We start from the raw sequence: 14,361 nt of genomic DNA, 5'->3' as shown, positions 1-14,361 counted from the left end.
GACATTATTAACATTATTGTTATTCAATTAATAATTCATAATAATGAAAATAAATTTTTGCCTCAAAATGTTTAACATATAACATGAATGGAATGGAATAACATATGCCTATAACATGAATTCTAACATAAACAGTTAAATTGTACTTATATTCATATTTGGCAGATTATGTTTTTATATTTTTGACAAATGTATAAAAGTGAAATATATATCTATTCATTTATTTAATATACTAAAAGCATAAACAGAGCTGACGCGGACACAAGGTTCCTCACACCCAAAGCGAACCAAAAACTGTTTACAAAAAAACTTTCTTGACTGACTTCTTCTGTTAACTTTTTACCACCCCCAATAAATCTTCTTGTCAGTGACCGCCGGACACACGTCCAAATGAGAATAAAAGTTTGCGATAAAATAGTCGACGGTACTACGTGTGTTTTTCTGGATTTCTCGAAAAATACCAAAAAAAAGTGCATGTAATTTGAGACAAAAAGCGTGTTCCATTTGTTGACCACACAAGCAACAAAATTGTGTCTGAAATCGTTTAATTTTTTCGAGAATGTAAATCATATTTTAACCTCCGATAAGTGCGCTTCATGCTTTCGAAACTTCGGCGATGTTGCATAGTTAACTTGGTTTAAAAATACATAAGAACACTCGCCGCCTCAGTTGATTAACATTTAAAAATATTGCACGAATGTTTTTCTGTCGGAAGAATTTTAAGTGGCCGTAATGTATTTAGTGAGTTATATAATATGAACCACTACGAACATAACGTCAGATGCAAATACTGATTGAATTTTGACACAACTTGAAACATTAATTTATTTTTATTATGTTTTTAAGCTAATAAATTTTAATAACCATATCATAAGACTCAATCAACACAAAAAGAGGCAGATACCATTCGGTAAATTCTACTTTGGTTTTAACTTCGCATATTATTCTTCATAATTACTAAATGATTCTGATATTATAAAAATAGGTTGTAGAAATAAAAAAAAATCATAAGACTAATTGAAGCAAATACTCGTAAGTAAATACTGATTATTAAATTTATTAACCAAAATTAATGAACTGCATTTGTATAAAAACAGTCTAGCTTTGTTTTTTGTTTTCCAGAATCTGATGTAGTACTTCTACATGATCAAAAATACATTGTTTTATTGATTTTTGCGTTTCAAATCTTTTAAATAAACTGTTAACAAACTAGTGGTGTATGGCATGGTGCCTTGAGGCAAATTGCTGGAACTTTCGGTACTAAATTAAAAATTCGAAAATCCGAATTATTTGAAAATTTTTGAAATATTAATTTTCCCAAAACAATTGTTTCGTCAATACTAGCAGAAAGCTTTTTGAATCATTCAAATCGGATGCTCATTTCTCTCAAAAACTGCTATTTTTTGCACAATTAGTCCGTATCTCCGAAACGGCTGCATCTGTCTTTGCCAAAAACTAATCACCACTTCCCCCGCCATTACAAATTAAAGGTTTTTTACATCATTCAAATCGGATACTCCGTCTCTCAAAAACTCGTTTTCTATTTTCTGCACTTTTTGCTCCGTATCTCCGTAACGGCTAGACCTGCCTTTGCCAAAAACTAATCAGCACATCTCCTTATCAATAGGAATCGAATGTTTTTTGAACTATTCAAATCGGTTGATCCAAGCGCCCGAAAACCTACGCGAAAATTTGTATCCGTACATACATACACAAACACAGACGCATCGATTTTTTCCAAGCTATGCTAAAATATTCAGAAACCTCTGAAACGTGAAGATATGCTGAAAAATGAAAATTTTTAATTTCCATTTTTGGACGATTATAATAACTTACCATATGGGAACAAATTACAAAAAACATTTTGAGGAAAAATTTTATAGAGTGATCAGAAATTTATTTCCTTTCAATAAACTAAATTTACGAATAAATAATATATTAAGCTCACAATTTAATACTATGTATATGTACTCAGATTAGTTTTATATGGTTTATATTCATTAGATGAGCTATAAATATTTATAAATCGTGTCTGCGCCTTCTTTTACAACGTGCTTTTTGTTCTAAAAACTCTTCATTAAACAATTTAACGCTAAGCAAGAAAGTCTAATAGTTATGTCAAAAAAATAATTACTAATATCAGCTTACTCTTTGAGAAACCCTTTAATCATTTTTAACGGTAGTTACATGGTCGACAATTACAGTCGACTCATACATGTTGAAAAGATTCCAATTGTTTGCCATCGGAACATTCACCGGCACAATTACTGCCGTGATCAATCATAAAGTGATATTGGAAAGGAGAAAATTGCTTAACCGCGAAAACACAAGCATATCAAGAAATTGGTAATTGCGAGCACTGTATATTATCATAAATCAGCAAATCAATGTAACAAAATGTTGGCTCAATCTCACGATAGTTTTGCAATCGGCTTCGAATCGATTAAATCTGGCATATATACATATAAACATATTGAAGTTGATATGACATTTAATACAATCAGCGAACGCGTATTACGAGTATATGTATGCGAGAGTGAACTTTCACAATCAGTCAAGACGGACAACACCACAATGAGACTTGCTGACCTCTACAAGAAATGTATTCACAATAACCCAAGAGCCGTTTCCAATTAGTAATTTATATAAATTGATCATTAATTAAAACGAGACACTGCCGATAAGAAGCATTATATGAAAATGATCTTTTTCATGCTCGATCATACATGTTACGGATGATTGTACTTATAATTATACATCAATAAACTTATATATGTATGTTCATGTGTGTGCTTGTAAAAAAAATAAAAGTAGCCATAGTAATGTTTCGAAAATTAAATACTAGACATTCATGCATTATCAATATAATACTAAACTAAATCCAATCCTTCTGGGGAGTTAATCCTGCAGGCGAATTTAACATTTAAGTAAGCGTCCATTAATCACGTGAGGTTTTTATGGGAAGTGGTGGCGTAACAAAATATCACGTAGGGGAGAAAGGGGTTTAGTAAAAAAAAAATGCAAAAATTTTCAAAAAGATATATTCAAAAATGTTACAATTTTTTCACGTAACTAAAAATAGACGTGATGTTTGGTGGGGGAGTGGGGTAATTTTGAATATCACAACGTATCACCAAGAGTGAAAGGGGGTCGAAAAATCCTTAAAACGTCCATCACGCGATTAATAGACGCCCCCTAAAGCAGTATTCTGGTGTACAATTTCCAAAAAATCATTTTTTTATATTCTCAAGGCTTAAAACTATACAAGAACATGTATACGATTTTTTTAAATTAAATTATTTTCGCTGTTTAAAAATGTTAATTTCCTACTTATTGCAAAACTTTAACTGTTTTTTTTTTTTCAAAACTATCTTATTCATTACGATGTGCACCATTTGTCGAGTTCTACCGAGCCGATTCACTTGAAATTTTCAGAGAATCTCTTTTATAGACTTCTCTTTGGCATATACTAACCTCATCCCCAAATTTCAATTCTTAGTATGTTTAAAAAATTCGAGAAACTTAAAAAAGTGGTAAGAAAATGTTTTTTCCCAAACAGTCGCCATATTGTCAATTTTTTTTAACTAAATATTAAAAATGCCATTTAGACATAATTGTAGATTAATACTTAGGAGAGATTCAATCGTTTTGTGAACCCTTACATCAACAACTGCTTGATATTTTATTAAATCATGAACATTTTTTTTTACTTTTTTCTGTACTCTTGTGCCGTTGACAAATGAATCTAAAAAAAATTAGTGAAAAATTGATTGCCTTTTTTACTATGATTTAAAAATGACCTAAAATTTATGCCTCTGCACTAGAATACCCTTCTAGTTCTTCTTTACAATCGCTATATTATGTTGTAGTAGAAGTTAATCAAATATTATGCTGGAATAATATAAGTATAGTATTATTTAAAAAAAAGTTCAAAGAAGAACAGAAAATGCACTGAATATTACTGCACTGAATAGTACGCCTCTCAATAAATAAATTCAATTCCGCATACAAAGGATATATTACATATTACATCTTACAATCTGTATTTATATATGACGAAATGATTTGAAAAAGGAATGTACCTGATACATATTAAACCAGCATATTACATTGTAGATAGATGTAGCGGTACCAGTATAAATGCAATATTTTTTGAAAGTAGGAAATGTGCACGGCAATATAAATCTGTCGTGAATGCACATCGCATAATCGTGAGTAATAAAGGTGCCACGATTGAAAATTTTAACTTCCTGGATGCAATGGACTGTGTGAACGAAAGCATCAATGGTCGATGCTGCATTTTTAAATTTATGACATACTGCAATTTTATTCGTTTCCATATATTGCTCAAAGAATTATGATATGCGAATAAATTCAATGTGGAATAGCCAGAGTTGAAAATACAAAATTATTTGAAAAAATGAAAATAAAATGATTTTAATAAAAAACGAAAATATTTTTTTGTATGGATTTTCTATATCATTATATTTTGAAACGAAAGCATAATTAATAAATCGTAAAATCAAAATTCCTGCAAAATTATCCAAAATCATTATTAAATTCTCGTAGGGTAATTTATAGTAATGGGCCATAAAACAAAAATATTTTTTTTTTGCATAAATTCACGTTTCAGTGGTTTCTGAACATTTTGGCATACCTTAGAAAATATGGATGTTAGTGTGTGTTTTGTGTGTCCGCAAATTTACGTCCATGATTTCGGGCGCACGGATCAACCGATTTTAATAGTTCAAAAAAACATTCGATTCATATTGATAGGGAGATGTGCTGATTAGTTTTTGGCAAAGGCAGGCCTAGTCATTACGAAGATACGGAACAAAGAGTGCAGAAAATAGAAATTGAGTTGTTGAGATAACAGAGTATCCGATTTGAATGATCCAAAAAACATTCAATTTGTAATGATTGGGAGAAGTGGAGATTGATTTTTGGCAAAAGCAGGTCCAGCCTTTTCGAAAATACAGAGCTAAATGTACAAAAAATGGCAGTTTTTGAGAGAATGAAGCATCCGATTTGAATGATTTAGCTTGTGCTGAGAAAACAACTGCTTTTAGATATTTTTTGTATACCGAAAATAATTCATATTTTAATTTTAATTCTGGCTAAAGTTAAAAAGCTCGCATATATACTTTAGATAAAGAAACTTAACTTTGTAATTCAGACTATATAATTATTATAAATATTACACATTTCTTAGACAACTATTTGAAAACATTTAATATTCCTCGAACATTGCGTTACGGTACAGAAAGTTCCAGTAATTTGCCTTCAGGCACGATTTCATACACCACTAGTTATTTTTAGTCTTATTAACACGTTTGCAAACAGTATAAACTTCAGAAAGATTCAAAAATTTTATTTTTCATTAGTCATTTTATTTTTAAATTAGTTATGGTATCCGAAATTTGATTGAACACCGTTTAGGAGGGTGTCAGATGACCATATATTTTAATCGTTATATATGATGAATGCTAAAGCATCCACGTCAAGTTTTACGCTTCTATTTACGCAATGTGCTTGCCCAAGCTAGTTTGTGACCACGGGAAAAAATAAGATATAAAAGAATAAGTATAGATATAAAAGAAAAGAATAGATAAAAGAATCAATCAGTCATTACCTTAACAAGTAAAATAATTACAAAAACGTAAGATTCACAAAAAATTGACTGTAACATTTGAATGCTATAGCATTCATGTCATTCTACATCACAATGAAAATGAATGCTACGTCCGGGATCGTGTTAAGTAATAATATTGTAGCTTAATCAAGTCTTCATAAAACAGAATTAATTATTTATTAACACCATGGTCTGTTACGTAAAACACTGATCTCAACTATTCATATGCAATAGAGATGATTTTCTTCCTTCTATTTATTACTCTCTTTCAATCTAATGAAAACTAGAGATCTCATTGTCTGGTACATATCACAAAGAATGCTGAAAAAACATCTACCGTTATAACTATCATTGTTGTTTTATGTCAAAGCGGATGCATTTGCATTTCCAACAAATGATCGTGCTAAATAAATGTACTGTGAAAAGATATCTTTTTTGTTTAGCTGTATCATTGTAAGGAGAAAGTCGTCGTCAATCATTGCAAAAATCAGGCTATTGTATGTAGTTAGTATTTCATTGTTTAAATATATCGTTGTTCTCTTTGCCTTGTTTATTGTATGTGATTTCTCTTAATGGCCCAAACAGTCGTTTAGATAAAGAATTGGTTTTTGTCTTTGTCTGTGTAAGAGAAACAATTAAAGATATCCGATCAAAATCCTTCTTTCCTTTAAATGTATTGTGCAGATCTCGAAATGTTCTATTATTCAATGATTCAACGAATAATAAGTAGATGTTTAGGGTAAACAAGCTTTGCGATAATTCTATTAAAGCTCTCGATGGGAGGAGATCCATAATTAACATAGGGCAAGGAGAAATTTTCGAAAATGATTATTATTGAAAATTGATTGCCATTGTACTAATTGCATTTTCCATTTGATGCAGACATATACTAATTTATCATAAATTATAATTTCAAAATATGCCTTTTATCAAGGCGAATTTTAAAACAGTTTATAATTAATTAATTTAATATAAATTCTTAGTACAATATATGAGAAAATAATATTAATTAGAAATTAGTAGATACATCCAGTGACGTATCTAAATCAGTTAAGCTATTACATTTTCAACTATTGGCAAACAGACAAAAACAAAATCAGTTAAATACTGATTAATACTGTTCTTACATTGACTAATACTGTGTAATATTGCACTTTAATTTTATTTGCTTTTTCAAAAAATGTTAAAATTTTTAGAATTTATTTTCAAATAAATATTGAGCATAGCCTGAAACAAATTGTTTCTAAATATTTAATAAACCAGTCCTTATAAAAAAAGCAATTGAAAATAAGCAAATCCAATCCTATTGCCATCAAGGAAAGACATTCCAAACATCTGAAGAAAATGTACACTTTGTGAATAAAGTCAAGTCGTAAAAGAATCAATACGGGGTTATTCCCGATGGGATTGTAAAACTTTTACGTTCGTGGCGTTGAACTAGAATCATACTGCAAATGTAGCCAAAAAGATTTTCAACAGGTTGCCTTTGTAAAGTGATCCTTGCATTTTGATTTTTATATTTAGACGTGCTTTAGTTCAAATTGCGTTTTAAATTCTAGTCGACAAACATATTAAAATTACTCAATTACTCAAATTATTCAACTTACCAAAGTAACAATTCTGTAGATAATACTTATTTGACAACAAATTGGACTTTTATCGTAATATCGTAATATATTTTTTTCAATACCAACTTATATTACTTTCCTCGATTGATATAACAAATAGTATCAGTTGATAGTATAAACATTGTAGAATAGAAAACCTCGAATCTGGTAGAATAAGATATATGCCATTAGGTGGCCAAGATACATACTAGAGATTCCTATGCAAACAATTCCAAGGATGTTTGTTTTGTATTTAACACGTGACTGTCAAAGTCCGTGTAATTTGTCAGATAGTTATATGAAGTAAAGGCTAAATTTTCTTGCTACAGATAATAAATACAAATTACGAACTTTGATCAATTTTCTTTTCTCGAATTGATTTTGTCTAGTGCAAAATTAATGATAATATATGAAACACCCTACTGCGTTTTGAGGGGGCAGCCTGTTTTAGAGGCTTAAAAAAATCGATTGTTTTTAATTGCAAAAATGTCTTCCAAAACAAATTCAGAAGAAATAGTGAGCAAGCGTCAAGCATGGATACGAGCGGAACGAAAACTTCGACCCGCGATTTCTCGGCCTTGAATTTTTTCGATTCTTCCTAATTAGCGGGAAAGATAGGAAAAAAAAACTAAATGGAAAAAATTCATTCTATTCAGGATTAAATTTTATTCTAGTTGAATCTAAAAAAGTTATTAACCCACTTTTTGAACAATCTAAAGTGAAATTTTGTATCCAAAAATACGATTTTTTAAGCTGCGAAAAATTGGTGAATTTCTCATTTTGTTCTGATTTTTTAGGTTCAACTAGAATCTATATTATTGAAAAATATGTATTTGTTTTGATTTTTTTGTGTCGGATGGAAATTGTGACCACCTGCACGCTCGAGGCGCATTGGCAAAATTTTATGCCAATATTTTAATGATATATCGTTTCAATTAAATATTTATTTTCTTCCTAAATATTCCTCAAAAAAGCGATTTTTTGAAGCCTAGTTAAAGCAATCACAGTGAAGAATTCTTATTATTAGATGGTAGAGGGCTCATAAAAACATTTTAAATAGAACGTTATTTTAACGCTGTATAATAAATTCGATATTGTCAAAATCAATGTGTCGTTGCGAATAATTTAAAACCAATATAAATCGAATATTCATACCAAATCTTCCACAACATAAAAATAAATTATAATTTTAAAAAGTCGTTCAAAGATTTGTCTATATATTGGCTGAAAGTTAGTGCCTATCAGCATATATATTGGGCGAATATTATTAAAAATAATCTATTAGTCCAGTCATTATAGTAAGTTCACCTCGGAATTCGAGATACCCAGCTATAAGTCTGTAAATACTTGTATATTGACGCACTAAAGTTGTCTCAAAACCTACATATAGTAGGGTGTCAATACCATATGTAGGTTTTGAGACAACTTTAGGGTGCCAATATACAAGTATTTACAGACTTACAGCTGGGTATCTCGAATTCCGAGATTCTTACTAAATGACTAGACTATATCATTTTCGCTTCCAGTGCAATTTGTAAAAGAAACTCACCTGAAGTAGACAATCTCGCCATTATGCAACAGCCTTCGCCATCCGTCAGGTACGGGAGCTCCTCGGATCTGTTGCAATTGCGGAGGTTGTCCGGCTGATGCTAAATGCTGTTGCTGATCAGAAATATCCTGATCAGTCTGTTGCTGGATTTGCAGTTGATGTTGCTGACTACCGGCCGGCCCTGGGGCGCCGCTCGCATGGACGGCCGGGCTGGCCATGCCGCCTCAACAGCCGACTCTGGGGGAAAGAAATTACAAATAAAATGGTGACATCGTAATAAAATAAATTTAGAGATGTTAATGCCAAAAATTAAAATTTATCGAAACATAAAACGTAACATAAACTAAATAGTTTAAGCAAAAAATAAAAAACAAAAATATCTGTGTTCTCGTAATATAGACATTTTATATTTTTAAATATAATTTATAACTAGTTGGTATTGGTATTTGGCAAGTTACATGAACTTCCCGATATGTGTAAATAATCGACTAAATCCATGATAAATAAATGAATTTAGAGTTTTAGAATTTAAAAGAATTCCGAGAGGACGTTAACTCGGAGTATTTTTCTAGAAGCAAATTTTCACATATCGATAATTTTCATAATTGAACCAGTTTCCGTAAGACTTTAATGGTTTAGTAGGTTCATTAAGACCAAGTACTCTATCGTTGTACCAAGTAAATCGTCTAATTTTAATTTTAACAAACGTCAAAAAACTACTCATTTTTTCAAACGTTGATGAAGTTTTAAAATTAAACTACTTGTTGTAAGGCCGTAATATTTCAGTAAGTTCTATAAGACTATGATATATATAGCCAAAAAAGCTCCATGAAAAACGGCTTAATTTTTTTTTCAACAGTTAATTGCAAGAAAACGATTAGGTAGATTTTCACCTAAAACGAATCAGTATCATTCTCAACTTGTATGTTTCGAACAGTTTTTGATTGTTTAAAAACGATTCGGTAGTATGAGCTTAAATGTGGACGAAAAGTTTAACATTTTTTTCCCGAAATTACAAAGAAACGGCTTGGCCGATCGTCGCACAAAACTTATAAACGATGGTCCTCGAAGAGATACATCGAATGGCTTTTAAATTTTTGAAATCGGTCCAGCCGAAAAAACGTCGATTTACGACAAAAAATCTGTTCACACACATACATACACACACACACCTTTTCCAAATTTGGTCTAATTCGATTCAGAATAGCTTGAAACGTCGAGAAAACATAAAATTCGGAATTTTTAATGAAAACATAAACTTCTCCTTCGGGAATTTAATAAATAAAATAGATTTGAATATGTTAGTATCAACAGTTCAGAAATTATTGGGACTTGAAATAATAATAAATAATAAACTAAATAATTTCAGCAAAAGTTAAAGAATACAAGTTATTTATGTATGCAAAATTATTATTATTAAGAAATTAGTCGATTTAGCCGGAATATGCATTTTATGCGTAAAATTTAAAACATCACTAAATAACGATATAAAAATAAATCTTAAACAAAATTTGATGTTTTTTTAATATGAAATTAAAATCTTCAATTGATAAAAATTGTCAAATTAATCATTTTGGCGTTAATAAATCTGCAAGACCATTGCTAACTTGTGATCAAAGCAATTTTAATATGAATTTAATTACTATAGAAGTAAAAAGTGCTATTATTCCATCATATAACATAATTTCAGGCATGTCGAAAATTAAAAGCTAAATAAAATTAGGAATTTTTCCGTACTCTAGATTAGATTTAATTAAAATTTTAGAAGATTCCTGCAATATTCTGCAATTATTTCATATTGTTTAACTTAAATATTTCTTCATAAAAATATAGTTATCAGTTCTATTCAGGATTTATAGTCATTTTTATTTTTTTATCATTTAACTTAAGCTATAAAAATTCTGTTTCTTTATTCAGATACATTTTTATGAATTTCCGAAATTTTGCACTAATTAAAAATGAATTAGAAATAAATTGTTATTATCAGAAAAACCTAATACAGTTTTGATGCATTATTTAAAACTTGTCGACGCAGGTAATTTTATCAATTCATTAATATTTTAAGTACTTCTTGAACTGTATAATTATTTCCTATTCTACTAAAAATACAAATAATTTAAAAAAAAGTTCTAGATATTATATGTAATTTTAGAATCAATATCAATTACATTGGGGTATAAAACCGAATACAATCAAGCTAATACAATTTTCCTCAATCATTGGGTTGGCAGAATGCCTGATTTTATACAATTATTATCCAACTCTTATGGCTCTTAAGTAAAATCGATTTGACATATAGCATAGATTTCAAATAATAATAATAATACCATATTGTCATGACATAGTATCGTTCCAATTTTTGCGACCATAGTTCACGTTATTTTCAATTACAAAATGAACTGCTCGTTCGAAAATCTTGCATGTCTCATGTCAATTCAATTATGGGAAACCTCCTGTCCAACCATCCATAAAACAATCTTTATTATTATTATAAGACGAATATAGAACGACATTTTCGATCGAAAATTTAGTATGCATTTTATGGCAATAAATTGAGGCAGGTTGGAGCATTTGCTTATGCTTAAAAAATACTCTTATATAAATATATATTGTAGGTGAAACAGAAGGTTTTGATTTAGCATGATATTTTTATGGGGTTAGTACTCAGATTCTGAGAAAAATACATATTCTGAGTCTGTATATGTATGTTTTTAATGAAATTTATTATTTTTGCATTTACAAAAAATAAAAACACTAAACTCTAATTTGCTTATATTTACAATGAAATTTTCATTGTTTTACTGTTGAAATATAACTCTACAAAATATATGTTACTGTTACAAATTCTTAGTAGTCTATGTCCATGGTGGAAATATGTGGATAAGATGGGAACTCCCCGTTTCATGATCAAAACTAAATTTTATGTGTGTATAAACTAGTTTGTTTGAAATGCCAAAATAAAAAAAGCATTGTATTTAAACTTTTGTATTGAACATTGTATTTTTGTGGCGGGAATAGCTCACTCAGTAACGTTCTCGACTAACACGCCGGAGGAATTCGGTTCGAATCTCCAGCAATACCAGAATTAAGAATATAAAATATTAAAGTAGAATTAAGAATAGTTAATTTCTAGAATACAAGAAAAAAATTGTATTAGAAGTAAGAAGAAAAACAGAAGTTTAGTTTGGAAGGTGAGAAGAACATATTGAGAAACAAGAAGAATGAAAATTGAATGGAATTGAAGAAAGAAAATTGTATGGAAGATTAGGATATAAGAAGAGATAGATAGTATATATATGATGAATGTATAAGAAATATATATGTAAGAATTGTATGGAATATGATAAAAAATAATATGAATAATGTAGGTGGCTAAAAATGCTGTAAAGGCCAATAAAATTAAAAAAATAAAAACTTTGTTTTTAGTTGGCGTTTATGTATAATTGATAGCGTAGATTTATTCAAGGCGAGCAGTTAACAGAATTATTTACAAAATCTATAATTTATAAAATTATGGTCCGATAATGGCAAAAGATAATAATAAAAAACTAGCGAGAAAAAGAAAGATTTTATTCTTTACAAACCAAAACTGAAATTTTGAACCGGCTCTGTAATAATGGAAGAATAATAGATGTTGCTCATATTTATTCTATGGATAAAGCTACAATTTATTAAATGTGTTGGATATTAAATATATTAAAAATTTTCGTTCAAAGTTTTGTTATAAAAATTGACAAAAATAGCTTTGTTATAGTGATTTTTTATAAAAGAATGAATTTTTCGAGTTTCACACTGTTTTTTATAGAATCTATCTTCCGTGTAAAATAGGAGATAGGTGTATGTTAAACAAATATGTTTGTAGAATATTAAATAGTAAATAGTATACAAAAACAGACTGTAATTGAATATTGAGAAATAAAAAAAATAGTATATTAATAAAAATAAAGTCATTACGTAGAATAATAAAAAAGAAAGTTGTAAAAGCTAATATATATGTAGAACGTTGGATAGAAAAGATATAAATAAAATGTAATGTAAATAGCTATATGCTATGAAAAACGAGGCCAATTTTCTTTTTTTAAATATATCAATAGCGATTTTCAATCATAGATTAGCTCCAATAGCATTTTTGTTTAATTTCTTCTAGATATTGGTAACAGCAATAATATGCCAGAAAAATTCAGGGGCTAATTCTCTAATAAAATAGAAATGTTATGGTAAGGCTATGCTAAGGATGTACCTTCGTATGTATTGGTAGTAAAAACTGCCAAAAAGCTATGTATTTGCTGTGCGATCAGGTGTTACATAAAACCTAACTTCACCTATGTGTTATCAATGAGACACTAGAAAAATGCACTTAGGGATCGTCCATTAATTACGTGAGCGATTTCTAAGTATTTTTGGACCTTCCCCTCCTCCTTGACGATACGTGGTAATATTTTAAACCAACACTCCCCTCCCTCACACTACATCAAGTGCATTTTTAGTACCCAGCAAATTTTAGATTTTTTTTAAATTGATGTAAAAAAATACACTTGATATCTTACTAGACCCTCCCCTCCCCTACGTGATATTTCGTGATTTTTTGGCTCACGTGATTAATGGAAGCCCCTCATAGTTATTTGACGATTGTGCGTTTTGTAGGTAAGGTTAGCAAATACATAACATTATGATAGTTCTTACTACCAATTCATACGATGATAGACCCATAACATATCGTTACCATAATATTTCTATTTCATCGGAAAATATCCTCTATGAACTATCCGAGAAGATTACAAAGAAAAGCGCCACTGGATTTAAGCCATCAACTCTCCTGATAAAAAATGGAAATAACTTAATCATTATTTATAAGAAATTATTTTATAAGTAAATAGTTAAAATTATATAATTATCAATAAAATATTGTGAATTTTATATCGAATGAGAGAACATCTATTGAGTTGTTTTTCCAACCTGCCCCTTTAGTATACAATGTCCCTTTACTGCCGACTATTGTAAATTCCTCAAATGTATTAAATGTCCTTAACTGGACAGTTGTAAATAAAAGAAATAATATATATATATATATATAAAATATATATATATATATATATATATACATATATATATATATATATATATATATATATATATATATATATATATATATCCTCTATAACTCTTCGAAATATTCTATGTGACAATTCCGCACATCCATGTGTTAAATATTGCAAGCCGACGACTGAAGCTTTTCGCGTAGCGGCAGAGCACAAATTAAATCAAAAACTCATAAAAATTCGAAGAGAGCTACAAATACATGGCGTTTTGCGGGAATTTTTCATGAAATAGCGGTTTGTTCGACAACAAAAACGTCGCGTCGTTATTAGTGCGATATCATGATTTACGCTTGTGGTACTCAAACAACGTGAGCTTCCATACAAAAGTGCAGTAACAGTAAAAGTAAAACAAGTCGCTTTGCAAATATATGTTTCATTTTTCTACATAACAATTGACAATCATAAAATATCTCGTAGGGGCGGAAGGGGTACAGTAAGATATCACGTGTATTTAATTTTTACCCGATTTTTTTT

The 14,361-nt window shown here is 29.5% G+C and overlaps 1 protein-coding gene across 2 annotated transcripts in view; it reads right to left on the bottom strand.

Moving 5' to 3' along the window:
• Positions 1-14,361, bottom strand: part of LOC113386939 (putative mediator of RNA polymerase II transcription subunit 26) — a 165,719-nt gene that overhangs the window by 147,246 nt on the left and 4,112 nt on the right. For both annotated transcript variants that reach the window (XM_026624697.1, XM_026624698.1), the window contains exon 2: positions 8,789-9,025. In XM_026624697.1, the coding sequence (XP_026480482.1) occupies positions 8,789-9,006 (218 nt within the window). In that variant the 5' untranslated portion in view covers positions 9,007-9,025. The remainder of the gene's footprint in view (positions 1-8,788; positions 9,026-14,361) is intronic.

Source organism: Ctenocephalides felis, unplaced genomic scaffold (assembly GCF_003426905.1).
Source record: "Ctenocephalides felis isolate EL2017-DRISC unplaced genomic scaffold, ASM342690v1 CF-g0.4_SCAFFOLD_03571, whole genome shotgun sequence".
Taxonomy (NCBI): Eukaryota; Metazoa; Arthropoda; class Insecta; order Siphonaptera; family Pulicidae; genus Ctenocephalides; species Ctenocephalides felis.
The sequence above is the reverse complement of the archived record's forward strand: the minus strand, read 5'-3'. Positions and strand labels throughout refer to the sequence as shown.